This window comes from Erpetoichthys calabaricus, chromosome 5, assembly GCF_900747795.2.
Source record: "Erpetoichthys calabaricus chromosome 5, fErpCal1.3, whole genome shotgun sequence".
Lineage (NCBI taxonomy): Eukaryota > Metazoa > Chordata > Cladistia > Polypteriformes > Polypteridae > Erpetoichthys > Erpetoichthys calabaricus.
The window spans coordinates 18,506,732-18,534,657 of NC_041398.2; the positions used below are offsets into that span (position 1 = coordinate 18,506,732).

Sequence of the window (27,926 nt, forward strand, 5' to 3'; positions counted from 1 at the left end):
GAGAGGCTGGAAAGGTGTGTTCAATAATAATATTCAGATGTTAAGTCTGGGTAAGTAAATCTCAAACACATTGGGTTCTTTTACCGTGAATGGTCTGGGATTCAGTCGATTTGTAAGACTTGTTGGTGAAAGTAGAGCAAATGTTCATGGGCCCATTTCAAGACAAAGGGGAAAAAGGAAAAGTGTAGTTACTTCCTGCCGTGGATTGGTGACATCTACATCACACGACACAAAGAAATTACAAACCTATTGTGACCATTTTGAGGCTTATGTAGAGCCAAAAGCAAACTCGATATTCCAGCATGCTACAAATGTAATGAAAAGGTTTAGGGACCTAGTGAATCATTTGAAGGGTTCTTGACTAAAGTACGGCCGCTAGTCAAAAGACTGTGTCTATGGTAGTGACGTGCGATGAATGAGTGAACGAATGCTTTAGTTCTTGTCTTGGTCTCTGAATGAATGTTCTGGTATAATGACATTAAAGAACAAATCTTTCTGAGGTATGTGCAGTGCATGTTAGTTTGATATTGCATTCCATAACAGTCTGGAGCCATCATCTTAACTTCACTTAAATGGCTGCTGTCTTCATGAAAGAGCCTATCAGTTAACCGTTTTAGCAAAACAGTCATGACGCCAACTAGCCAATGAGTGACTTGGTACATGAAACCAAGCCCCTCCCATTGATCGGTTTACTCAGACTGAGTGACTGTGACTGTCTCAGCACACCGACTGACAGGATGAACCAATGTGCCCCTACTGGTCTGGAGAAACATTGCAAGTTCACTCATGAACTGTGCTACATTGAATCTCACTTCAGGTCACTGATGATATATGTATGGGAGGTTGGATCAGAAAGGATGGGGTATAAAAGAAGGAAATTAAGCCAAAATTAAAATCAATTTTATTTAGTCATAAAAGATACAAGCACTCCCATGTTGTCTTTCTTTCGACATCTAGGCTGTAACAATATTTACTTATGTGATTATTATTATTATGAGTGAATTATTTATTTTACATTGTTTATATTGTTTGGTTACAGATTTTAAACTAGAATATAGCTTGTTGTTGTTTTTGAAGTGAACGAATCGGTGATTCAAAAAGTCAAATCATTTTGGAGAACAGACCAAAATGAATCGAATCCTTAAAAAAACAATTGTTTTTCGCATCACCATCATATTGAAATAACTTAAGGCATCTGTTACTTTAAATTTAAGGCTGATGGGATTAACAGCATATTATGGGATCTCTCTCTCTTTTATATATTACTAGCAAAATACCCCCGCTTTGCAGCGGAGAAGTAGTGTGTTAAAGTGGTTATGTAAACATATATATATACATATATATATACACATATCTACATATACATATATATATACATATACACACATACATACACACACACATATACATATATACATATACACATACATACATAGTGCGTTGTAACACGGGCTGTGATTGTTACATGGGAGGGAGACGACAAATCACAGCTTCCCGCTTTCTTATCGGGCCTGTGATTGGTGCTTTGACGGATGCCCAGATCCCACAGTATCTCCCCATAGGAGAGGCGTTAGGCAAGTGTAATTGAATAGCAGTGCTGCAAGTTTAGCTTTACACCTGTTTTTAAGCCTTATTGACTGAAAGGGGCTTTCATGAAAAAAGTTAGGGTTTTGCTACAGGATACACCCTCCACAAGTTAAGGAAGTAAAAATAAAGGTATATATTTCTGTTTTATTTAAACCTTTTAAGTTTGTATGCCGGTGGTATGGTGGCGCAGTGAAAGGTGCCAGTTAGGAGACCTGGGTTCGCTTCCCTACGTGGAGTTTGAATGTTCTCCCCGTGTCTGTCTGGGTTTCCTCTGGGTACTCTGGTTTCCTCCCACAGTCCAAAGACATGCAGGTTAGATGCATTGGCGATTCTAAATTGTGTGGGTGTGTGTGGGTGTGTGCGCCCTGCGGTGGGCTGGCACCTTGCCCGGGGTTTGTTTCCTGCCTTGTGCCCTGTGTTGGCAGGGATTGGCTCCTGTATTTAGGATATAGCGGGTTGGATAATGGATGGATGGACATTTGTATGCATAGCCCCATTTGCCCGTTTTCGTTTTTTTTCTTTCTTCAGTAATATTTCAGCAAACCCGGAGCTTGTCAGTTCAAATCCTGGTACTGACACCACTGTGTGACCCTGAGGAAGTCACTTCACCTGCCTGTGCTGCAAAAAAACAAAAGTAATGTAACAAATTGTACCTCAGATGTTGCAAGTTGCTGGAATAAAGGCATAAGTCAAATAGATAAATATGTATTATACACATAGGAACTATTCATTTATTTTCAGTTAAGTCATCTGCAGCAAACCTTTATAAATGAGGGTTTCTCCTTTTTAGATAGTGCAAACTGTTTCTTCTTCATTGAGGTTTTGTCTTGGAGAGCTTTTTCCATTTCATTGAAAATTAAAGCAGCAGCTGCCAAAATATGTAGCTTTCTTATTAATTTTTCAACATTGTGTAAAATAACCTTATAAAGTAACATAAAAGGTTTAAATACTGGTTATCCTTTTACACTAAAATATTACTAAAGAGATACAAAAAAAGTAAAATGCATATGTTGTTTTTCTTTAAGGAGATTAAATATTACTGAAGAAAGAAAAAAAAAAAAACTAAAACATCCAAATGGGGCTATGCATACGAACTTAAAAGGTTTAAATAAAACAGAAATATATACCTTTATTTTTACTTCCTTAACTTGTGGAGGGTGTATCCTGTAGCAAAGCCCTAACTTTTTTCGTGAAAGCCCGTTTCAGTCAATAAGTCTTAAAAAGAGGTGTAAAGATATTGACAATAAGCTACGCAAACCCACCAAGACATGGAATCGTTTAAATCAAGGTGCGAGTCGAAAAACACCATCCCATACTATTAGTTAATGATTAACACATTTCTATATGTATTGTAAGCATACAATACAACTGATAATATGTTGCGCTTATTTATCTGGTGTACCAACATTTTTGCGCGTTTAACGGCTGAAATCCAACGTGGTTTGTGCCCTTCAGAATGAAAACAGTTAGCATTTACCCTTTTAATAAAAGGCGAGCTTTTAAGCCTGAGAAATCACCCCGTAAATGCACACATTTAATTGCACATGTGTTAATATGTATGCTTACACAGTATTAAAAGACACTCAACAATTAACGTCATTTACCTTCGTTCCCGTGTTTGACTCGTGCTGTAAATCTCTTCATTGTTTTCAGTTCACGTGATTACGTAGGAGGCGTGATGATGCGATACGCGACTCCGCCTCCTCCATTACAGTATAGATGAACAAAAAAGAGGTTCCAGTTATGACCATTACGCGTAGAATTTCGAAATGAAACCTGCCTAACTTTTGTAAGTAAGCTATAAGGAATGAGCCTGCCAAATTTCAGCCTTCCACTTACACGGGAAGTTGGAGAATTAGTGATGAGTGAGTGAGTGAGTGAGGGCTTTGCCTTTTATTAGTGTAGATAAAATATAATTCCAGCATCACATCTGAACAGCTGCAGCGATTTTCATGAATCTTGGTACACATGTTTCTCATTAGTCGACTAAAAATACTGTTAGAGTGAAATCAGCCCTAATCCACCCCCTTCTGGGTAGGGTGGGGGGTAACGTTACGGTCTTGTATGCACGTTATCATCAAGTAGACACTCGGAACGCCCACCAGAGGGCAAATGGAGGTGACTGCCAGCATTCTTTATGTTTGAGCACCACCACGGGCTCCTGTTGCTTTTGAAATTAAATCGAGTTGGCCAGTTCCGAGCGTCAACTGGATGATAAAATACGTACAAGTCCGCAAGACAAGTACATTAGTGAGTCTGCAATGTTTCTTAATTTAATTTTATTTTTAAAGTTGTGTTTTTTTTTTTAATTATATACTCTTCAAACAATTAAAAACAATAAAAAAAATGCTTTATTTTCCTCCCGGGCAACGCCGGATATTTCAGCTATATATATTTACAGTATATAAAAGTCAATGTATGAGTGTGTATGTATGTATGTTCCAGCATCACTTCTGAACAGCTGAAGCGATTTTCATGGAACTTGGTACACATGTTTCTCATTGGTCGACAAAAAATACTGTAGGGTGAAATCAACCCTAACCCACGCCCTTCTGGGTGGAGGTGGGGGGTGATCTTGTGTTCTTGTATGCACGTTATCATCCAGTTGACATTCGGAACAACCACCAGAGGGCAAACTGGAGGTGACTACCAGCATTCTTTATGTTTGAGCACCACCACACCCCTGTTTGCTTTTCAAATTAAATAGAGTTGGCCGGTTCCGAGCGTCAACTGGATGATAACATATATACAAGACAAGCACATTAATGACTCTTCATTGTTTGTTAATTTATTTTTAAAGTTGTGTTTTTTTTTTAATTATATTTTTCTCAAACAATTAAAAAAAATACAATGCTGGGTATTTCAACCAGTATATATATACAGTACTGTGCAAAAGTTTTAGGCAGGTGTGAAGAAATGCTTTCAAAAATGGAAGTGTTAATCATTTATTTTCATTAATCAACAAAATGCAGTGAATGAACAAAAGAGAAATCTAAATCAAATCAATATTTGGTGTGACCACCCTTTGCCTTCAAAACAGCATCAATTCTTCTAGGTACACTTGCACACAGTTTTTGAAAGAACTCGGCTGGTAGGTTGTTCCAAACATCTTGGAGAACTAACCAGAGATCTTCTGTGGATGTAGGCTTCCTCACATCCTTCTGTCTCTTCATGTAATCCCAGACACACTTGATGATGTTGAGATCAGGGCTCTGTGGGGGCCATACCATCACTTCCAGGACTTCTTGTTCTTCTTTACGCTGAAGATAGTTCTTAATGACTTTGGCTGCATGTTTAGGGTCGTTGTCCTACTGCAGAATAAATTTGGGGCCAATCATACGCCTCCCTGATGGTATTGTATGATGGATAAGTATCTGCCTGTATTTCTCAGCATTGAGAACACCATTAATCCTGACCAAATCTCCAACTCCATTTGCAGAAATGCAGCCCCAAACATTCAAGGAACCTCCACCATGCTTCACTGTTGTCTGCAGACACTCATTATTGTACCGCTCTCCAGCTCTTCGATGAACAAACTGCCTCCTGCTACAGCCAAATATTTCAAATTTTGACTCCTCAGTCCAGAGCATCTGCTGCCATTTTTCGGCACCACAGTTCCTATGTTTTCGTGCATACTTGAGTCCATTGGCCTTGTTTCCACGTCGGAGGTATGGCTTTTTGGCTGCAACTCTTCCATGAAGACCACTTCTGGCCAGACTTCTCCGGACAGTAGATGGGTGTACCAGGGTCCCACTGGTTTCTGTCAGTTCTGAGCTGATGGCACTGCTGGACATCTTCCAATTTCGAAGGGTAATAAGCTTGATGTGTCTTTCATCTGCTGCACTAAGTTTCCTTGGCCGACCACTGCGTCTACGATCCTCAACGTTGCCCGTTTCTTTGTGCTTCTTCAAAAGAGCTTGAACAGCACATCTTGAAACCCCAGTCTGCTTTGAAATCTTTGTCTGGGAGAGACCTTGCTGGTGCAGTAGAACTACCTTGTGTCTTGTTGCTGTGCTCAGTCTTGCTATGACATGAAACTGTCTTCCACAACCTCACCTTGGTAGCAGAGTCTGGCTGTTCCTCACCTAGTTTTAAGCCTCCTACACAGCTGTTTCTGTTTCTGTTAATGACTGTGTTTCAAACTACGTGTGACGTTGATGATCATTAGCACCTGTTTGGTAGAATTGGTTGATCAGACACCTGACTAGAATCTTACAAAATCCCTGACTTTGTGCAAGTGGACCTATAAGAATTGATGCTGGTTTGAAGGCAAAAGGTAGGAACACCAAATATTGATTTGATTTAGGTTTTTCTTTTGTTCGCTCACTTTGTATTTTGTAAATTGATAACAATAAACAATCATTATTTACATTTCTGAAAGCATTCTTTGTTTACAGCATTTTTTCACACCTGCCTAAAACTTTTGCACAGTACTGTATATATATATATATATGTGTGTGTGTATATATATATATATATATATATATATATATATATATATATATATAGATATATACATACAGTGGTGTGAAAAACTATTTGCCCCCTTCCTGATTTCTTATTCTTTTGCATGTTTGTCACACAAAATGTTTCTGATCATCAAACACATTTAACCATTAGTCAAATATAACACAAGTAAACACAAAATGCAGTTTTTAAATGATGGTGTTTATTATTTAGGGAGAAAAAAAATCCAAACCTACATGTCCCTGTGTGAAAAAGTAATTGCCCCCCTTCTTAAAAAATAACCTAACTGTGGTGTATCACACCTGAGTTCAATTCCCGTAGCCACCCCCAGGCCTGATTACTGCCATACCTGTTTCAATCAAGAAATCACTTAAATAGGAGCTGCCTGACACAGAGAAGTAGACCAAAAGCACCTCAAAAGCTAGACATCGTGCCAAGATCCAAAGAAATTCAGGAACAAATGAGAACAGAAGTAATTGAGAGCTATCAGTCTGGTAAAGGTTATAAAGCCATTTCTAAAGCTTTGGGACTCCAGCGAACCACAGTGAGAGCCATTATCCACAAATGGCAAAAAACATGGAACAGTGGTGAACCTTCCCAGGAGTGGCCGGCCGACCAAAATTACCCCAAGAGCGCAGAGACGACTCATCCGAGAGGTCACAAAAGACCCCAGGACAACGTCTAAAGAACTGCAGGCCTCACTTGCCTCAATTAAGGTCAGTGTTCACGACTCCACCATAAGAAAGAGACTGGGCAAAAACGGCCTGCATGGCAGATTTCCAAGACGCAAACCACTGTTAAGCAAAAAGAACATTAGGGCTTGTCTCAATTTTGCTAAGAAACATCTCAATCATTGCCAAGACTTTTGGGAAAATACCTTGTGGACTGATGAGACAAAAGTTGAACTTATTGGAAGGCAAATGTCCTGTTACATCTGGCGTAAAAGGAACACAGCATTTCAGAAAAAGAACATCATACCAACAGTAAAATATGGTGGTGGTAGTGTGATGGTCTGGGGTTGTTTTGCTGCTTCAGGACCTGGAAGGCTTGCTGTGATAGATGGAACCATGAATTCTACTGTCTACCAAAAAATCCTGAAGGAGAATGTCCGGCCATCTGTTCGTCAACTCAAGCTGAAGCGATCTTGGGTGCTGCAACAGGACAATGACCCAAAACACACCAGCAAATCCACCTCTGAATGGCTGAAGAAAAACAAAATGAAGACTTTGGAGTGGCCTAGTCAAAGTCCTGACCTGAATCCAATTGAGATGCTATGGCATGACCTTAAAAAGGCGGTTCATGCTAGAAAACCCTCAAATAAAGCTGAATTACAACAATTTTGCAAAAATGAGTGGGCCAAAATTCCTCCAGAGCACTGTAAAAGACTCATTGCAAGTTATCGCAAACGCTTGATTGCAGTTATTGCTGCTAAGGGTGGCCCAACCAGTGATTAGGTTCAGGGGGCAATTACTTTTTCACACAGGGCCATGTAGGTTTGGATTTTTTTTTCTCCCTAAATAATAAAAACCACCATTTACAAACTGCATTTTGTGTTTACTTGTGTTATATTTGACTAATGGTTAAATATGTTTGATGATCAGAAACATTTTGTGTGACAAACATGCAAAAGAATAAGAAATCAGGAAGGGGGCAAATAGTTTTTCACACCACTGTGTATATATATATATATATATATATATATATATATATATATATATATATAAAAAACCCAACATCCGTCTGTCTGTCTGTCTCTTTTCACAAGAGACCTACTTAACAGATTTAGATCGGCTTTTTTTCTATATCTCGCTTGAACATTCCGTTGATTTTGCGACTTCTCTCATTGCATTAAGTATCGTAGTTCTCTTGTGGTACCGATTTATTTGCGCAAATCTGAGAGACACGGAGCAGGCTGAGGGAAGGGGGGGCGCGGCCCTCCTCACTCATGCTCCAGCCATGGGGCATGCACCTTACCTCTGCTTAGCTAGCGAACGAGAGAACTACTTAAGGGTTTTTTTCTATCATTTCCTTGAACATTCCGTTTGATTCTGTGACTTCTCTCATCGCGCTAAGAATTGTAGTTCGCTTGCAGGAACGATATATTCGTGCTAATCCGAGACAGAGCCTGCAGGCCGAGGGAAGGAGGAAGAGTGACGTCAGGAGTGGGGAGTCGGGCTGAGACCTCCTCACTGTCCTGTTTCACTATACGTGGTGGGGCCACGGGGCACGGCTAGTTATGGAATATCGATGGAGGAAGTAAACACCACATGTAATAAGCCATCTGTGGTTCTGAGTTCTTTTAATAGAATAAAGCAGCAGAACACGTAACAAACTTGTTGGTCCACAATAATAATTTGTATTACTCAGTTGAAAATCTAACAAGTACCAAAATGCAAACCTGACAAACATTTATCGTTAGAATATCAACACTGTATTGTGTTTCAAATTGAAAAAAGGGATGCAAACTCAAAATCTTTTCAAATCAAAATTTCACTGCACAACAATTTTTTGAAAAGTCTTGCTTCCTAAAAAGTTTTGCTGATTGTGACAGGTACCTACTGGGTATGCACAAATATAGTTTTGGTTTTACTACATCACGTAGGAACTCTTGAGTGACATGTTGCACTTCATTGTCTTGTATGCTTTGAGAAGTTTGTCTACCAGCTGAATGGAGTTTGGGGCTCTGTAATCGCCCAGAAAATTGTCAACAATGTCTTTGAAGGCTTTCCAGGCAATTTTTTCCGGCCCAACTAAGAGATCTTTAAACCACTTGTCACTCATAACATGTCTGATTTGGGGGCCAACAAAAATGCCCTCTGATCTTGGCGTCAGTTATTCTTGGGAACATCTGTCTTAAATAACGAAAACCTTCGCCTTTCTTGTTCGGTGCTTTCATGAAATTCTTCATGAGTCCCAGTTTTATGTGAAGAGGAGGCAAAAATATCTTTGCCAGGTCGACAAGCGATTCATGTGCCACATTTTTCTGTCCTGGAACTAACTTTTCACGGAGTGGCCAGTTCTGTCGAGAATAGTGCGACTCTTTGGCACGGCTGTCCCATTCACAGATGAAACAACAGTACTTTGTATCTCCGGGCTGCAGTCCTAGTAACAGAGCAACGACTTTGAGATCTCCACAGATATTCCAGTTGTACCTGCTATACTGGACGTGCTTAAGCGACAGTTCCATATTCTCATATGTTTCTTTCATGCGTGCTGCATAGCCAACAGGTACTGAAGGATAAACGTTGCCATTGTGTAGCAGAACAGCTTTCAAGTTTAACATTGACGAATCAATGAGGAGACGCCACTCTTCCGGGTTGTGATCACAACCCAAGGCCGAGAACAATCCTTCAATGTCACAACAGAAACAGAGACTGTCGACTTGTGCACGGCTTGGTGCAAAAAATGTGGTTATATCATGATGTCGGCCTCGAAACACAGACATTTTCATACCTGGTGACAGCAAACACCATTCCTGCAATCTCGAACCCAGCAGCTCGGCTTTTGCTTTTGACAGACCCAAATCTCTGACCAAATCATTCAGTTCGGACTGTGTTACCAGATGTAGATCGCCTGATGAGCACGGTTCAAAATCCGGGTCAATGTCACTGTCAGTACCCTGCACTGCAATTTCTTCATCTGGTTTGTCTAAGGTCCAATCCTCTGGTGGTTTCGGAATTGGAAGACTGTCATCATGTGGCACGGGTCTCATTGCTGAAGGCAGATTAGGACTTTCAATTGACTTCTTGTTACTGAAACCAGACACATTAGTCAAACAGAAGTAACAGTCCGTCACATGGTCTTTCTGTTCTCGCCATATCATCGGAACAGAAAACGACATCGTCTTTCGAGTGCCTCTGAGCCAGGCTCTCAGACTGACAGCACATGTTGCACAGCTAATGTGAGGCGCCCATTCCTTGTCTTGATCACCAGCCGAAATACAGATGATAAGCTTTCTTCACAAGAGCAGTCATCCAACGTCCCCAAGGAGCAAGTGTATATTCACCACAGATATAGCAGAATGTATCGCGGCTGTTACGACATTGACGAGACATATCGGCTGACACCAAAACATCTATAGCCTCAAGCTTACGTACTGTTATATTGCTACAGATATTATACTGATACTCTACATACACACAGAGTATCTATATGAACCAAATGAGCAGGATCAGTGTATGCAAGCCACCTTTATATAACGCTGAGACAGCGTCAAGCTCGTTCACACCTGCCCAGGATGTCAACTTCCACAGAACAGCTTCCAACCTCACCTGATCCCATACCTGGACATGCCCAGGCTGCACAAACCATTGTTGATAAGTCACTTACAGGAGCAAAAATGTTTGGATACAAATAGAAGAACAAATCATGACAAAACTGAAATGGTATGTGCTGGGTAAATTGTGATGTGATATTCATGATCAGCACCCAAAAATCTATAAGAAACACCCAACAGTGTTCAAGAAGCAAAAACTTTGTTGAGCAGTGTCAGTTCATGAATAAACATTTGATTATAAAAGTAGTGCAATTTGAATCTGATATTACAGATCTGATCTGCTTAGCAATACAACATAATTGCAAATACGTAAGATCAAGTATCAGTGGAGTTTGTTTGAATCAGATTTCAATAACACACGAACAGTCTGTTTATCAGTCCAACATTGGTGTGAAGATCAGTTTCAGTAACACTTGAACACAACTTATCAATTCAACTAACAATTCAGATTATATAACAAAAACTTAGGCAAAAAAACAAACTAAAATAAAGTGGGAGTAAAGTAACGTATTGTAAACCTCACTATAATCACAAGCAAACAATGTTGTCCTGCTTACTCTGCACTGTTCCTGTCACAACGTATTTTACTTTTAGATCATATCTTTTTTACTAATTATAAGCTTCCTCTGAGAAAAATTTAAAAGTCTTGTTATTCAGCACTTGCCTTCTACTGCATTATTGTCGGGGTGACGGGTCCTTTATGAAGTTCAGCGCTCAGAAAGTTAAATGATTTGTAGAATGCAGTGATTTACCAAACAGAACGAACAAAAGTAATTAGAACTTTCACCGCTGTCTGGGCGCTGTCTTTACAGAAAACTCTGGAATGCTTCTGTCTTAGGCACTCCTGTATAGCTGTTATGATACGCCATTTCACATTTACAGAGTGTACAGAACACAGTGTCATTTGGCTTTAGTTTAAAGTACTCCCAAACTTTAGAAATCTGCAGTCTTTTATGTGAAAGACCTTCAAGGTAAACTAGGCGCTGCCATGTTCACCTGTTGAAAGATGGTTAAAAATGGGATGTGTTGACGTATGCTGTACCAACCAATGAATTTAAATAATTTACTACACTGATTACATCAAAGCACTGTAACAGAACCAAATACATTGTAAATAACCACTTAATCAATGTCATAGTTTTCCTTTTTCTAAAAATAAGTATTTGATTTCTTTCTTATCCAATAAACATTAGCTATGTTAAACTCACAAAAATGTACCTAGCACTAAATTTCATTTATGATCAGAGCATTTAATGTTATCATTGATAGCGAACACAGACAGCACAAGCATTTACTTCATTTAAGAACTTCCAAACTTACTAGTTTATGTTTCCAATGATGTGTACAACAATGACCAGAAATAGAGTCCTTATAGCAACAAGCATGCTCACATCCTCATGCTGTCATCCACAAAGTTGCCCTAATTGAAATCTAGCTGTGCTCTTAGACTAGGTTACCACCTTTGCAGTTATCGTGCTGACAAATAAAGCGAATAGTTATCTTGCTGAAAGTAGGTGTCAGCCCTCCCTTCATTAGACATTAGCACTACTCCCATTAACGCAAGTCACTGGCTGTTTTCCAAGGTCACACTTAAATTGTAAGGGTTATACCCAAGCTTCTTATTGATGTTAAACATCTTCTGCCACCAGCTGGGATCCTTGTCTTGTATCTGGGCTGTCCAATTCACAAACTGCACACGCACCCACTCTTTGGATAGGTTATTCCATCTCTGTCGTGTCCAATTAGTACTTTGTTGGCTCTCTTCTAAGTTACTTATGCCCAAAAAGCCACAGTATTCATTATTTGTCATATATTTCCACCAGCAGCTGCTAGTTTAAACTATATCTCTATCTATACTAATAGATTTAGAAATTTTGACCTGAGTGCCCCTATTCCCAAAACACTTGTTGTATACCATCCCATAAGTTTAGTATCCTTCTTCTCAATTAATAAACCTCCCTTAATGTTAAGTTTTAAAGTCAATAACTGATAATTGCTAATGTTTAAGTGCCAATGTGATGATAGTCTCTAGTGTAATAAACAAACATCAATCCTTAAAGGTAACTTGTCTTTTCGGCCCATTAAAACATCTATCTGTAAGTGCTCACCATGTTTTAGTAGTCACATTTTCTAAGCTATACGATCCCAATTGTTGCACAGGTTAAACCCAAAACAATTTAAATTCATAATAATTCTACAGTATTTCCATTAATAAAACAATAGTTACAAATATTTAATAAATACATGTTGCTTATTTGTACCTACAGATAATTAACCTTTCTTCCTGTATCAGTGATCATGCCACGGTTCAAATCCTTTTTGAAAGATGTTGCAGTAGAAAAGCAGATATTAGAATGTGACAAAAATTTCTTCTATAATGGAGGTTTAATATGAAAATCAGGTCTTGGGGTCCACAACCCCAAAGCAAAGGATGTTAATATCTAAAACTCTTGATCCGATGTGCCATCTACAATTCAGGACCCACAATTAACTTTTGGCATACACGGTCACCAGCACAGTTGACTTGTTAGCGGCACAGACCCATTGTGATCCCTTGGACTGGAACTTAAGTACGTTGTAATAACGGAAGTCCAGTAGTCAACTGGTAAATGGCCTGATCTGTGGTTTGGACCCAGCCTAATTGGTGTGAATTTCCCATTGGGATTAATAAAGTATCTATCTATCTATCTATCTATCTATCTATCTATCTATCTATCTATCTATCTATCTATCTATCTATCTATCTATCTATCTATCTATCTATCTATCTATCTATCTATCTATCTATCTATCTATCTATCTATCTATCTATCTATCTATCTATCTATCTATCTATCTATCTATCTATCTATCTATCTATCTATCTATCTATCTATCTATCTATCTATCTATCTATCTATCTATCTATCTATCTATCTATCTATCTATCTATCTATCTATCTATCTATCTATCTATCTATCTATCTATCTATCTATCTATCTATCTATCTATCTATCTATCTATCTATCTATCTATCTATCTATCTATCTATCTATCTATCTATCTATCTATCTATCTATCTATCTATCTATCTATCTATCTATCTATCTATCTATCTATCTATCTATCTATCTATCTATCTATCTATCTATCTATCTATCTATCTATCTATCTATCTATCTAACAAGTCTGGTTTCCCCTTGGAGTCGGATGATTTATTTGTCTGCAGCCCAATCTCCAGGTTCAAATTCAAGTGCTATTATCTCTGATGTGCTAGGAAACGCAGTTTTTACCTGCAGGTACAAAGGTTTAGCTCAATATCAGTCAGTATTGCAATACTTTGTTACTTATGGATAACAAAAATAATGTCTCATGAGGTGTTAGGCCTGTTTCGTTAGGGGCACCTCTTATTAACAGTAATGCTGGCAATAAAACAAATGGTCATTTTATTTAGTCTCTGCTTGTCTTTTGGGAAATTTCTTTTTTAACATTCAACTATGAATTCTGAAATGGTGGTAAGTGCAATCTTCAACTCTCATTTCAATTTGTCTGTTATACTCAAAATAAATTCTTAAATGAAGATCAATTCCGTTATATACAATTTGGCTGTTGTTGCAAAGTCCACTCAATTAAAATCATATCCATTGTATCAGGCAAATCATCACAAAAATAAAGTAAATCTTAACATATACCAAGGGAAAAGCATTCAATTGGTTTCACAATATTCAAATTTTTGGCACATAAGCGGTCAGGTCAGGTTGGGGTGTATGCACTGGTACAGCGTGTTGCCGCACCCACCACACAACGAAATAACTCGGGATTCTTGTTAGTTAACCCACAGTCAGACACGTGGTCCAGGCTCACCATCCTGGAAGTGACCCTCTATCTGCCACAGCCAGGTGTTACGTGGATGTCCCCTTGGCCTGGTCCCGCTGCTTGGATCCTCAACAATGAGGATCAACTTTGAGGAATCGCCCCACATGTCTGTACTATTGTAACTGACGCTCCCTCGCAGTGCAGGTCATGTGTCTCATTCAGGACTCCATGAGCAAATGCTCATTCAACACAAAGTCAAACCGGCAGTACCCAAGGATTCTCCGAAGAGACACAGGACCTTCAGTACATAATCTTTGCTGCTTAGCCTCAAAAACTAAAATTAAAATTAATTTACTGTAGCCCATCCTAAAATCCCCCCCATTGACTCTTATGTTAGTTTTTCTATTACTATTTTATTTTTAGAGGAAATATGGAGCAAGTTGGTATCAGGCAGTAAGAACCCTAAAAACCAATCATGTAAATATAACAACTTGATTAAGAGCCGAATGTCATACTGTAAGTCTCTTACTGAAAACACAAATGCGTCCAGGAATGGGAAACCACAAAAACAAGAAAAGAGAGAAGGCGGAGTGGTGTGAAGTTTATTAGGTAAAGAGCCACGTTCTATGAAGGCTCCATTAGAAATTAAGAATATTATAAATTACTTTGTCTCTCTGTTCACTGTACCCATTAATGGATGGCAATGCAGCGCCAGTGTTCACTCAGTCAGCACAGCAAGCAGAAGTCAAGGAAGAATTCCTCACTCGGGACTGGTGAATTCCTAATTGAATTAGAGAGGAGAACAAAACTGAACTAAAGCAGAGAGGCTTCACATTCCCTTTTCCTAATTTCATAATATTCTTCAAATATGTGCAGTCTCTGATTTTAACTCATTTACAAAAGAAATTCATATTTCACTTTCTCTAAGGCTAGCGGGGTAATTAATATAAAATATATTTTATCATTTCCCACATAAAGTTCCTAAACTTATTTCAAATGTTACTTTTATCAGCAGGAATTCTCTTGAAATGTACATACTAACATATCTTGTTATCCAAAAGCTTTCTACATATACCAGTTATGTTTCTTTAAGCTAATATTTGACTAATTAAATCAGCACAAGCATTTCTGCCTGTGGCTTTAGAATTTAACAAAGTGTCCAGAATGTTTCATTAGAACTTCAAATTATAGGAAATAAAACGAAACCTTCCATCAGTTATGTAGTCATTCAAATGTCAACATTCTGTTCTATTTCACATTTAATGTTTGCGAATTATTTATGAACAAGGAGTGGACGGATAAAGAAATCAATATATGACATTGCATCAGATACCTTATAATTGAAAATCTATTTGTATTTAAAATGCATCCAGGGCAGTCGATGCATCACACCATTGCATACTGAGAATCGTGGGTTCTGCTCATTTGTCAGTTAAACATCACAGTATTTTAAACTAAGAAAATATTCTAATTTATCAATGTTTAACAACGTTGATTTCTTTTACCCCTAACTGCCTGTGTTGTTGCACTCTTTTGTTGATATCTTCTGAGTAACAAATTAATCTATCTTCTAACTTATCTTTTCCAGAGTGTTAGTTGTACAGAGAGATGTGACCCATTTTAAGAATCCCATTTTCTCTAAGACCATCTGTGTAAAACACCAATCACTCCTCATCACATCAGAGCCCAGGGCAGTCCTTATAAACAGCATTCATGTGTGTGGCCAGTCAGCATTGTGAGGAGGGCAAACTAATCAGGAGGAGTGACATTGGGTCACCACACCTGGGGCAGAAGTTGCAGCTTCTTTTTTTGGCTGTATCTTGAATACGGATAACAATTAATTAAAAGTAAATAATGTGATTATTTCTATTTTATCACAATACTACTTACATTTTGCTAACAGTGCCGCCATTCCGTGGCTTCATTGCTAACTGCAACAGAAGGTTTCTAGTAGCATGGCCCCGGCTGTTGTCATCACCATAACTGTATAAAATACATAATTTACTTTAATCATAAATAACTCTCTGTCCAACTTTGTGGACACCATTAAAGAAATCTATTATGTGATTCTTCATTTTTGATCCTTGCTTCTTTTCCTCTTTATGATTTTGTCTCTTCCTTTGGGTTTTGTTTGCTGTTGGTTTTCCTGCCAGTCATTGAAGGTTTCCTGTGCTTCTTTTTGAATTTCCAGGTTAAGCACATCTCAATTCTACACCTTGTTGGCATCATAACAGATTGCTAAATGCATGATATATGTCTGTATAGAAACAGATAGTCTGGTAATTCTGAAGTATGTTCTTAGATGCAGTTTTCACTTGTCACATTGTCACTGAATACAGCATTGTTTGAAGTGTTTGAGAGCTGACAATCTGCCATTATAAACTAGTACATTTACAACCAAGCTTGGCAAGTCAAAGAGAACCTTTTATATTTGAATATTGATATTTAATTGTGCAATGTAGAAACTCAGAACAGTAATGTACTTGGTCATTGGTCTCCTATACATTGTCTCATAGACACTTTCACTTTTCTTAATAGCAGACACGTTTTCTTTCTGTTATTACAGATCAAGTGATATTTCTTGTTCAGTTGCTGAAAAGACATTCACTGTCCCTGTTGCATGTTCTTTTGTCCCATGACACACCATTCATCCCATCAGATTCAAACTTCAAGTCACAGATACTCGGCCTACAGATACTGCACTCTCCTCCATGTATCTTTCAGCCCTCACAGTGATCTGATGTCCGGGCGGCTTACATTTTACAACTGTGCACAAAATTAATGGATTGCCTCGGTCCATTTTGAGGTGAAGGTAAAGACTTTGCATTTGTGAAATTGGGCCTTCGATTTAAAAACAAGGCTTATTCAAGTAAGACTTCATCAGCCAAGTCTCACTTTCATAAGCACTCGGACTACCCTAGGAATGGAACTGATGGCTGAGGCAGAGACGCCAACCATTATGCTACCTACCTCATGTTAAAGTTTTATTTATTTAAAAATATTTCAATTCTTTGTTTCATTGCAGATTTATGTGTGAATATCCACTTCTCTCCATCTTCAACTGCTCAGCCCTTTCTTGAGTGCAAACTGGAACATAAACATGACAAAGAGAAGATGAAGAAATCAACAAGAGGATCAGAAAATTTGACAACATCCTCTTTCCAGTATAATTCTCTTTCTGTGAGAGAAGCTGTCAAAACTGACCAAGAATGTGGAGAAACTTTTAAAAACAAGTCTGACTGTAAAGATAACAAGTCAGTTCATTCAGTACCAAAGACATATTGCTGTTCTGAATGTGGTAAAAGTTTCCTCCATAACAGCAAGCTTCAGGCACACATAAGAATTCATACTGGAGAAAAGCCGTATTGCTGTTCTGAATGTGGCAAAAGATTTACCAAGAGTAGCAATCTGAAGAGTCACACAAGAAATCATACCGGAGAAAAGAGATATTATTGTTCTGAATGTGGGAAAAGATTTAGCCAGATTAGCAGTCTTCAGCGTCACACAAGAATTCACACTGGAGAGAAGCCATATTGCTGTTCTGAATGTGGTAAAAGATTTAGCCAGAGTGGTGATCTTCAGAGTCACACAAGAATTCATACCGGAGAAAAGCCATATTGCTGTTCTGAATGTGGCAAAAGATTTAGTAAAAGTAGCAATCTTCAGAGTCACACAAGAAATCATACTGGGGAAAAGCCATACTGCTGTTCTGAATGTGGCAAAAGGTTCAGCCAGATTAGCAGTCTTCAGCGTCACACAAGAATTCATACTGGAGAACGGCCATATTGCTGTTCTGAATGTGGTAAAGGATTTATCCGGAGTAGCGATCTTCAGAGTCACACAAGGATTCATACTGGGGAGAAGTCATATTCTTGCTTAGAATGTGGCAAACGATTTTCTGTCAAGTCCAATCTCCAGAAACACAACAGAATCCACACAGGAGAAAAGTCATATTGCTGTTCTGAATGTGGAAAACGATTTTCTGACAGTTCCAGTCTGTCAACCCATAAGAGAATCCACACTGGAGAAAGGCCATATGGCTGTGCTGAATGTGGCAAAAGGTTTTCTGACAGTTCCAGTCTCTCAAGACATAAAAGAATCCATACTAGAGAAAAGTCATTTGAACATGTTGAGTGTGGGAAAAGTTACTTCTTTGACAGCAAGCTTCAGGCACACATAAGATTTCATACTGGAGATGTGGAATAAAACTACTGAGATTGTGCCAGTGGTGCTGGGATCAACAGGCCTTATGAAAAAAAAAAAAATGATAAAAAAAAAACATTTCTCGGCCAGTCTGAGTGCCTTACCAATCACCATCACTACATTTGAATTACATAAGGGTGCCCTATTAGGAACAATACAAGTACTACGCTGAGCCCTGGCAGGAAACCTAAGAGAATATCAACAGTAGCTGTGCAATAATCACTCCAGAAAAACAAACACGCTTCAGGATTCACAAGTGAGGTTCAATCCTGTACTGAAAAGTAAGCAGGTTAAACCGTTTTTGAGAAATGCATCCCCCAAGACAGAAAGCTGTATTGCTGTTCTGAATGTGGCAAAATATTTAGCATGTGTAGCCGTCTTGGTGTGCACAGTCAGATTCATACTGGAGAGAAGCCATATAGCTGTGCTGAATGTGAAAAAATATTTTTTTTTAAGGAGTTGCCATCTTCAGAGCCACAAAAGAATTTGCACAGAATCCATATTGCTGTTCTGATTGTGGATTATGATGTTCTGACCAAATACATAAAGGAATCCACTGGAGAAAAGCCCTATGGCTGCTCTGATTGTGGCAAACGATTTTCTGTCAGTGTTGGTCTCAAACGACATACAAGAATCCACATTGGAGAAATGGCATATTTCTGTTCTGAATGTGGCAAACAATTTCCTGACAGTGGCCACTTTTGGCAGCATAAACAACTTCATACTGGAGGGATGCCATAATGCTGCTCTCAATTTAGCAAAAGATTCTCCCATAACCACTGTCTTTAAAATCACAGTCACACTGTGGTGCAGTTGTGATTGTGCCAGATGATTGTCCCATAACAGCAGCCTTCACAATCATTCATAGATTCACACTGAAGAAAATCCTTACTGCTGCTCTAAGTGTGGTAAAGGATTCTCGCTATTAAGTAATTTCCATGGTCACTTAAGACTTATTTCTTTTGTGGATTTTTATTGTTGTCGTGAGGTTGGTAAGCGATTTTCAAACAGCAGTTGACTGCATAACCATAAAGGAATTCACAGAGGTAAGAAACCTCAAAGCTGATCTGAATGTGTCAAGTATTTCCCACACAGCAGGAGTCTTAATGGCAAACCTACCACTCACACTGGAGCAGCCGTGAAGAGGATGAAGAATTAAGGAATGGAAGGAAAGTAGAATTGTAACTCTCCAAACTACTCCAGTTTAGATGAGTAATGGTGGCCTAACCCATTAAACATAAAAGTAATGTGCATTATATAATGAGATCTTTTTAAAATAACAAGTAATCTAACATAATGATTAGGTATTTTTGTTTCAATGAATTGTTCTACTTGGGGAGGCTTGGATAGTGTTACTATGAAAGCTTATTTCCATCTTTTAAAAAAATAAATATAAAAATTCTGCATTATTTCATAGAAGTCTCCCCTTTAATTGCAAAGACCATGTTGCCTGATGCTGTCGTTGTCACATTATGTAGGTGTGCGCTCAGGTCTTCTGATGGCAGCTGAAGAAGAGGTTAAATGTAGCGTTAAGTCATGTCAAGCAAGCTGAACAAAAGTTCTGACTTTACATTCACTTCTGCGTGGTCTGAGGGGTACATAATAATAATAATAATAATAATAAATTTTATTTATATTGCACTTTATATTTTAGCAATCCCAAAGTGCTACAGAGTAAAAATAGAATAATAAAATAAAAAAAAGAACAGAAGAGTCTATAAAATACTTTAACAAAATGACTTTCTAAAAAGATGAGTTTTTAGGTTTCGCTTAAAGGCCTCAGTCAACTGTGGGGCTCTCAGGTAATCAGGGAGGGCATTCCACAGCCTCGGCGCCACCGATGAAAGCGCCCTGTCACCCATGCTGCTGAGCTTAGTTCTGGGGACTTGAAGAGTGTTAGTGAGTACAGAGCGGAGGGAACGTAAGGAGTTATGGGGTAAGGGTAAGGAGTTCCTGTAGATAAAGAGGGGCATGTCCATAAATGCACTGATGGGTAAGAAGGGAGACCTTGTACTCTATTCTGAATGAAACAGGGAGCCAGTGAAGGGTTTTCAGGATTGGGGTGATGTGATCATACTTTCGCACCCTCATCAGGATCCTGGCAGCGCTGTTCTGAATATACTGGAGTCTCTGGATACTCTTGCCAGGAATCCCAATGAGGAGTGCATTACAGTAATCCAGCCTGGAAGAGACAAAGGCATGGACGAGCTTCTCTGCATCTGCCAGGGATCATCACAGCAGCATTGGTTGTGAAGAAAGAAGCAAACTGGCGCTCCATCGCAGGGCTCAATCCATCAGTCCTGAGCAGAAAACATTGTGCTGTGTGCAGTCCAGTCACATAAACGTTGTCATACCCCAGAGTCCCTATCAGAGGCTTTTGCAGGAACTTTGGGAAATGAAGTATCAGGACCGAGAGTCAGTGGGACAATATGGGAGGCAGACACAGCTGTAACAAGTAAAAAGGTTTTGTGGTGTAGCGGATCCAGGGCTCAGAAGAAAATAGTTTTTAAATCAATAATCGTCACACTCGTGGCCTATAGAGGGGGAGTGGTAGTGTGGCCGGAGCAGTTCTCGGACGATACGTGAGGCGGGCATCTCCTCACTTAAGTACACAGGTGAGGAATCATCTATATCCGTAATTGAAGCTGGGAGCTGCTAATCGTCACACCTGAGCCACATCCCTGTAATATATAGTAGGAGCGCAAGTGCGGAGGGGGGAAAGGAAACTGAAAGGGGAAAGTGAATGGAGGTTAAGGGAGAAAAAGGAATCGGGAAGCTGAAAGCCGGTGTGTGCAAGTAGGTGAAGGCAGGCTCACTAGAGAGAGAAGTGCTAGAAGTGGTGAGCACTTTGGAGTAGCAGGAGTGACCGGAAGGTGGTTGGCTCGCCAGAAGGTAGCGGGAGTCAGGAGGCTTGGGAGGTGGCAGCCCCAGCATGACCACCCTGGTCGCTGGGTAACCCAAGTCATATTTTGAAGTGTCCTAAAAGTCAGGGACTGCAAGGCCACCGACTAGAACGAGAAGGTCAGCTGCAGGTAGGACGACTCCCCTGGTGCGTAGCCCAGATAGGAGAATCAGGGGAGCCGCCAGTACAAAGAAGGCACCAGGCTTTGCATGGAAACCTGTGCCACCCCGTCTACTCCAAGCCTGACAAACCCACAGCCCCTTCATTTGTGCACCCGAGGAACAAATCGTTAAGTTACCAAACATATTTTTTTTTTCTTTTATTGTAAGGACGGTGCTGCAAGCAAACAAAAACGGAGCAAAGTACATTTAAAGTACTGCATTGCGAAGTGTTTCATCACAAACGAGGAGTCAGTTTAGTTTGAATCCGGTTATTAGTTGTAGACGTGTTACAACAATGCGAATCAGTAATGCAGCAGCCAGCCCCTCACACCACAAATCTTCAGGGGCTTACAGTGGCCATGGAAACACAGGGTGTGTGTTATTTACTTCACTGCACATGAAGGACTAAACACATTTAACCTCAAATAACCTGACGAGATTATTCCGAGTAGTCCTGATGATTACAAACCCACCACATTACTTAGATACCCCTCTTCTTCCTTCACCTTTACCGACTACTGATGATCAGAATTATAGAAATATTATTTCACCTAATAAAGTAATTAATTATTTCTACCTGACGCAGTGTTGTTAAAGCTCTCGTTGTCCTTTTTATCATCTTTAGTCGGAGAAGTGCTGTGTTCACTTAGTTGCCTTTGCCTGTAAAGCTAAAGAGGGTCGCTATGAAATATTTAATGATCTCTTACCATCAGGAGAGTTCAGCAGATGCAGCTTTAAAATCAAACACAGGAACTGCTGCTGCTGTCATCGAGGCTGCGGACAGTCAGTCTTCTTAGGCCCTTATAGTAAAAGCAAAACTGCCACGTGCAAAAGTTCGCTGATGACACTGCTATCGTGGGCTGCATCAGGAATGGGCAGGAGGAGGAGTACAGGAACCTAATCAAGGACTTTGTTAAATGGTGCAACACAAACCACCTACAACTGAACACCAGCAAAAGCAAGGGACTGGTGGTGGCTTTTAGGAGGCCCAGGCCCTTCATGGACCCCGTGATCATCAGAGGTGATTGTGTGCAGAGGGTGCAGACCTATAAATGCCTGGGAGTGCAGCTGGATGATAAATTGGACTGGACTGCCAATACTGATGCTCTGTGTAAGAGAGGACAGAGCCGGTTATACTTCTTTAGAAGGCTGGCGTCCTTCAACATCTGCAATAAGATGCTGCAGATGTTCTATCAGACGGTTGTGGCAAACGCCCTCTTCTACGCTGTGGTGTGCTGGGGAGGCAGCATTAAGAGGAAAGACGCCTCACACCTGTACAAACTGGTGAGGAAGGCAGGCTCTATTGTAGGCACAGAGCTGGACAGTTTGACATCTGTGGCAGAGCGACGGGCGCTGAGCAGACTCCTGTCAATCATGGAGAATCCACTGCATCCACTGAACAGGATCATCTCCAGACAGAGGAGCAGCTTCAGCGACAGACTGCTGTCACCATCCTGCTCCACTGACAGACTGAGGAGATCGTTCCTCCCCCATACTATGGGACTCTTCAATTCCACCTGGGGGGGTAAACGTTAATGTTATACAAAGTTATTGTCTGTCTGTATACCTGCATTGTTATCACTCTTTAATTTAATATTGTTCTTTATCAGTATGCTGCTGCTGGAGTATGCGAATTTCCCCTTGGGGATTAATAAAGTATCTATCTATCTATCTATCTATCTATCTATCTATCTATCTATCTATCTATCTATCTATCTATCTATCTATCTATTATATAGTGCCTTTCACATCTATCTATCTATCTATCTATCTATCTATCTATCTATCTATCTATCTATCTATCTATCTATCTATCTATCTATCTATCTATCTAGTAACACAAGTTCAAGGATTTGTTTGTTGGGTGACAGCCAAAGCTTCCCTCCTTTTCCCGTTTTACCAGAAATGAAAACGTCTTTGGGATTCTATGATGTTGGATGAAAAAACGTTCCGTGTTTTGAGTGTCCTGCCCATTTTAGGAAATTATTAACTCACAAAAGTAAATCCTAATTAAACTGCCATTGTCGTTTTTTACATTTATCTTGCAGTATAAATCACTAAATTACACGATAGAGAAATTAGGGGGAGCATTATTTATGATTATAAATTAAATAAAGCAACACTGTAAAAAGGGAAAAAGGGCTCTTTTTGATTTAAGGTTATTTTAGTAGTTGTAATGAACTATATTAATATGTTTGTTCAGCTAACGTAATTTTTTTGCCTTACTTCAAATTGAAAAACCTTCCTTTCTCTTAATGTAACTTCTTCTATTTAGTCTAATGCATAAAATCGCTTTGTAAGTTTTCTGACGCCTGCGCAGTTCACCGTATTTTTGACGCAATAGTCTCATATTGTGAGAGTTCAAGAATGACTGTGCAGTGGGCCACGACTAGCTCTGATTTTGAGATGTGCGTAGAAAGAGTTTGCATATTGTACGATTATGTGGAGTGATATAAAGTTCAAAATCCGGTAAGATTTGTTTTTGTTTGTTTTTCCCTACCTTTGTGAATATTTGGTATTCACTGTCTAGATAGATAGATAGATAGATAGATACTTTATTAATCCCGAGTCTAAGTAGAGACTTGACATAAGTTAAGGTTTAACTACAGAAAATTCTCTCAGCGACGCCATTAATGTGAAATATTCTTGTAATGTATGCAAAAATAGCACATATCGTGACCTTTTATTTCTTATTTAATTGTTGCAATTGCCTCATTTGTTTCTGGACTGACATGAGCAAAATATAAATTACTTTAAAGTTTGTTGCAGCACCCTCGTTTCTGAGAGTTCAGCTTTCAAGTTAAGAAACACATTCTAATGAGTTTTTGTGAAGATTTAACGTAACTAATCATCATCGATATTTATGTTAAGTGGCATAACGTTAAAAATGCAGTTTTTTATTCAGATTGAATCAATATGCCCCATCATTTTGGTGTTTTCCTACTCCATTTACTATAAGGTGTATAGGACTAGCTGTATACAGTGTTAACCAGGGCTGTTGTGACAGCTTCTTTTCCACCCTCGCGAATACAAGCAATGTTTTATTTGAGCATGGTGGGGTTTCGGTATCCCCTGTCACGCTTGAGTCACAGATTTGCACAGAAACACAGGAGGTGGTAGAGACGGGAACTTTATTCAAACACTGCAAACAAACATTTGTCTCTTTTTCAAAAGTTTAAACGTGCTCCTTTACAGTTCTGTCTCACAATTAAAAGAATGCAAACATATCTTCCTCTTCAAAGGAGTGCGTGTCAGGACCAGGGAAGGTCAGAGAGAGAGAAAAGCAAACAATCCAAATCTGATAGGTGCTGTTCGGACTTTTAAGTATGCAAAGTACCGTGCGGATCGCGCGATAGATCAGCCACAAAGTAAGCCCCGCAAGTAAGGGAGTAATGTGAAGGTAGTCTTTCAGCGTTTTTCAGAGGAACATCTGTAACCTGTAAGAGTGCGATCAGCCCCCCAGCTCACACCCCGTTTGAATATATAGAATGCTGATATGCGTATTCTGTATCGAAGAGTTGTTTGAGGTTAATGGGGTTGCCCTCTTAATGGTCAGAATTTGATGTGTCAGCAGCTGAAACTGGAAAATGTCCGTATGTAGAACCAGTATGTACAGGCACACTGCAAACCCAGGTTTTAAGTATTAACCTGTGTGAGGGAAGGCCGACAGTTCAGTCCGTCCGGGACGTCCTTGAAAAAGAAGAATGGAGGAAGGCAGCCTTTTCAGGGCACTGCATCCCACGGGACACTAGGTGGATGCACCCCTGGACGGCAACAGTTCCCCAGATTCCCTCAAAGCATCCTGGGACATGTAGTCAGTTTCCTCAGCCCTGTTGGGTGCTGTGGGTGCCGCCAGGGGGAGCGCACAAAGAACCTGGGGACTCCTACTGTTACAACAACCCGGAAGTACTTCAGAGTCACGAGGATAGAAGCCCGCAGTACTTCTGGGCTACTTGAGGAAGGATGACGTGGCGTTTAAACCCGGGAGGAAAACTTCCGGGTCATGGACTATTTAAAGGACTGCTGAAGACCCAGCAAGGAGAGCCGGAGTTGGGAGGTTGGGTGACTAAGCTGCTGGGAGTGGAGGATTGATTTATTGTATTGTTTATTGTATTATTAGAGAAGTGCGGCAAGTGTGGTGCTTTGTGCACTGTATTTGAAGAAAGAAAGATTTGAAGATGTGTCTTGGACGTCTGTCTGGTGGGTTTCACGGGGCAACAGCAACCCCTAGCGTCCATTCCAGATATAGTGCCAATATTATTAAATACAATAATTTACTACAATAATGGGCATATATATTGCCTTGGTCATTCTAATGCAATCAAAATTTATTTTTGTTTTGTTAAAATTATTTGTTTTATATAAATTGATTATGCAAAAAGTACTAAAAGAAATGGTATCAGTCCACTAATCCAGAAATAAAAGTAGAAGTTCATCAGGTCATCATGAATATACAGTGCATCCAAAAAGTATTCACAGCACATCACTTTTTCCACATTGTGTTATGTTACAGCCTTATTCCAAAATGGATTAAATTCATTTTTTTCCTCAGAATTCTGCACACAACATCCCATAATGACAACGTGAAAAAAGTTTACTTGAGGTTTTTGCAAATTTATTAAAAATAAAAAAACGGAGAATTCCCATGTCCATAAGTATTCACAGCCTTTGCTCAATACTTTGTCGATGCACCTTTGGCAGCAATTCCAGCCTCAAGTCTTGTTGAATATGATGCCACAAGCTTGGCACACCTATCCTTGGCCAGTTTCGCCCATTCCTCTTTTCAGCACCTCTCAAGCTCCATCAAGTTGGATGGGAAGCGTCGGTGCACATTCATTTTAAGATCTCTCCAGAGATGTTCAATCAGATTCAAGTCTGGGCTCTGGCTGGGCCACTCAAGGACATTCACAGAGTTGTCCTGAAGCCACTCCTTTGATATCTTGGCTGTGTGCTTAGGGTCGTTGTCCTGCTGAAAGATGAACTGTCGCCCCAGTCTGAGGTCAAGAGCGCTCTGGAGCAGGATTTCATCCAGGATGTCTCTGTACATTGCTGCAGTCATCTTTCCCTTTATCCTGACTAGTCTCCCAGTCCCACAGCATGATGCTGCCACCACCATGCTTCACTGTAGGGATAGTATTGGCCTGGTGATGAGCGGTGCCTGGTTTCCTCCAAACGTGACGCCTGGCATTCACACCAAAGAGTTCAATCTTTGTCTCATCAGACCAGAGAATTTTCTTTCTCATGGTCTGAGAGTCCTTCAGGTGCCTTTTGGCAAACTCCAGGTGGGCTGCCATGTGCCTTTTACTAAGGACTGGCTTCCGTCTGGCCACTCTACCATACAGGCCTGATTGGTGGATTGCTGCAGAGATGGTTGTCCTTCTGGAAGGTTCTCCTGTCTCCACAGAGGACCTCTGGAGCTCTGACAGAGTGACCATCGGGTTCTTGGTCACCTCCCTGACTAAGGCCCTTCTCCCCCGATCGCTCAGTTTAGATGGCTGGCCAGCTCTAGGAAGAGTCCTGGTGGTTTCGAACTTCTTCCACTTATGGATGGTGGAGGCCACTGTGCTCATTGGGACCTTCAAAGCAGCAGAAATTTTTCTGTAACCTTCCCCAGATTTGTGCCTCGAGACAATCCTGTCTCGGAGGTCTACAGACAATTCCTTTGACTTCATGCTTGGTTTGTGCTCTGACATGAACTGTCACCTGTGGGACCTTATATAGACAGGTGTGTGCCTTTCCAAATCATGTCCAGTCAACTGAATTTACCACAGGTGGACTCCAATGAAGCTGCAGAAACATCTCAAGAATGATCAGGGGACACAGGATGCACCTGAGCTCAATTTCGAGCTTCACGGCAAAGACTGTGAATACTTATGTACATGTGCTTTCTCAATTTTTTTATTTTGAATAAATTTGCAAAAACCTCAAGTAAACTTTTTTCACGTTGTCATTATGGGGTGTTGTGTGTAGAATTCTGAGGAAAAAAAAGAATTTAATCCATTTTGGAATAAGGCTGTAACATAACAAAATGTGGAAAAAGTGACGCGCTGGGAATACTTTCCAGATGCACTGTAGATAGACAGAAATGTATTTGTCCCTGGGGGAAATTTGGCTTTTTACAGAAGTTCTTTAAATGCATAAAAACATAATAAATTATTAAATAAATAAATAGGTACATAAATAAATAAATTTACACAAACACTTTGGACTGAACACACATCAGAATGACTATAAAGCAATAAAATTGGAAAGAGGAGTTCTGACTTGGTTGTCACACTCGCAGTGAGGTATTGTACACACGTACTGCTGTTGGTATCAGGGTGCAGTAACAATAACATAACAAACGCATTTATGTTGAGTAGACAATAGTTACAAATGTTCAGTAATAGCTGATGTGACTCTGATGTCTACTTTAGAAAGTGAAAGCGATGGCCTGCACTTTTCAAAGTGAATGAGGTAGGTTACTTTTTTCCTAAGAAGTGCTTTATCTGACAGTGTTTGAATTTTTGAAGTTAGTTCATTTCTTTAACTTTA

General features: G+C 39.7%; 2 protein-coding genes across 3 annotated transcripts in view; both read left to right on the plus strand.

Annotated features, from left to right (window-relative positions):
- Nucleotides 1-27,926, plus strand: part of LOC114641663 (gastrula zinc finger protein XlCGF57.1-like) — a 308,826-nt gene that overhangs the window by 39,334 nt on the left and 241,566 nt on the right. The gene's annotated exons all lie outside the window — the stretch shown is intronic.
- LOC127527756 (zinc finger protein 501-like) lies at nt 17,085-18,411 on the plus strand. The gene has a single exon (XM_051927579.1). It carries the CDS (start codon nt 17,100-17,102, stop codon nt 18,330-18,332), a length of 1,233 nt encoding a protein of 410 aa, XP_051783539.1. The 5' UTR covers nt 17,085-17,099; the 3' UTR covers nt 18,333-18,411.

Excerpts from the sequence above, each read along its gene's own strand:
- LOC127527756 (XM_051927579.1), top strand. The coding sequence starts at position 17,100 with ATGTTAAAGTTTTATTTATTTAAAAATATTTCAATTCTTTGTTTCATT.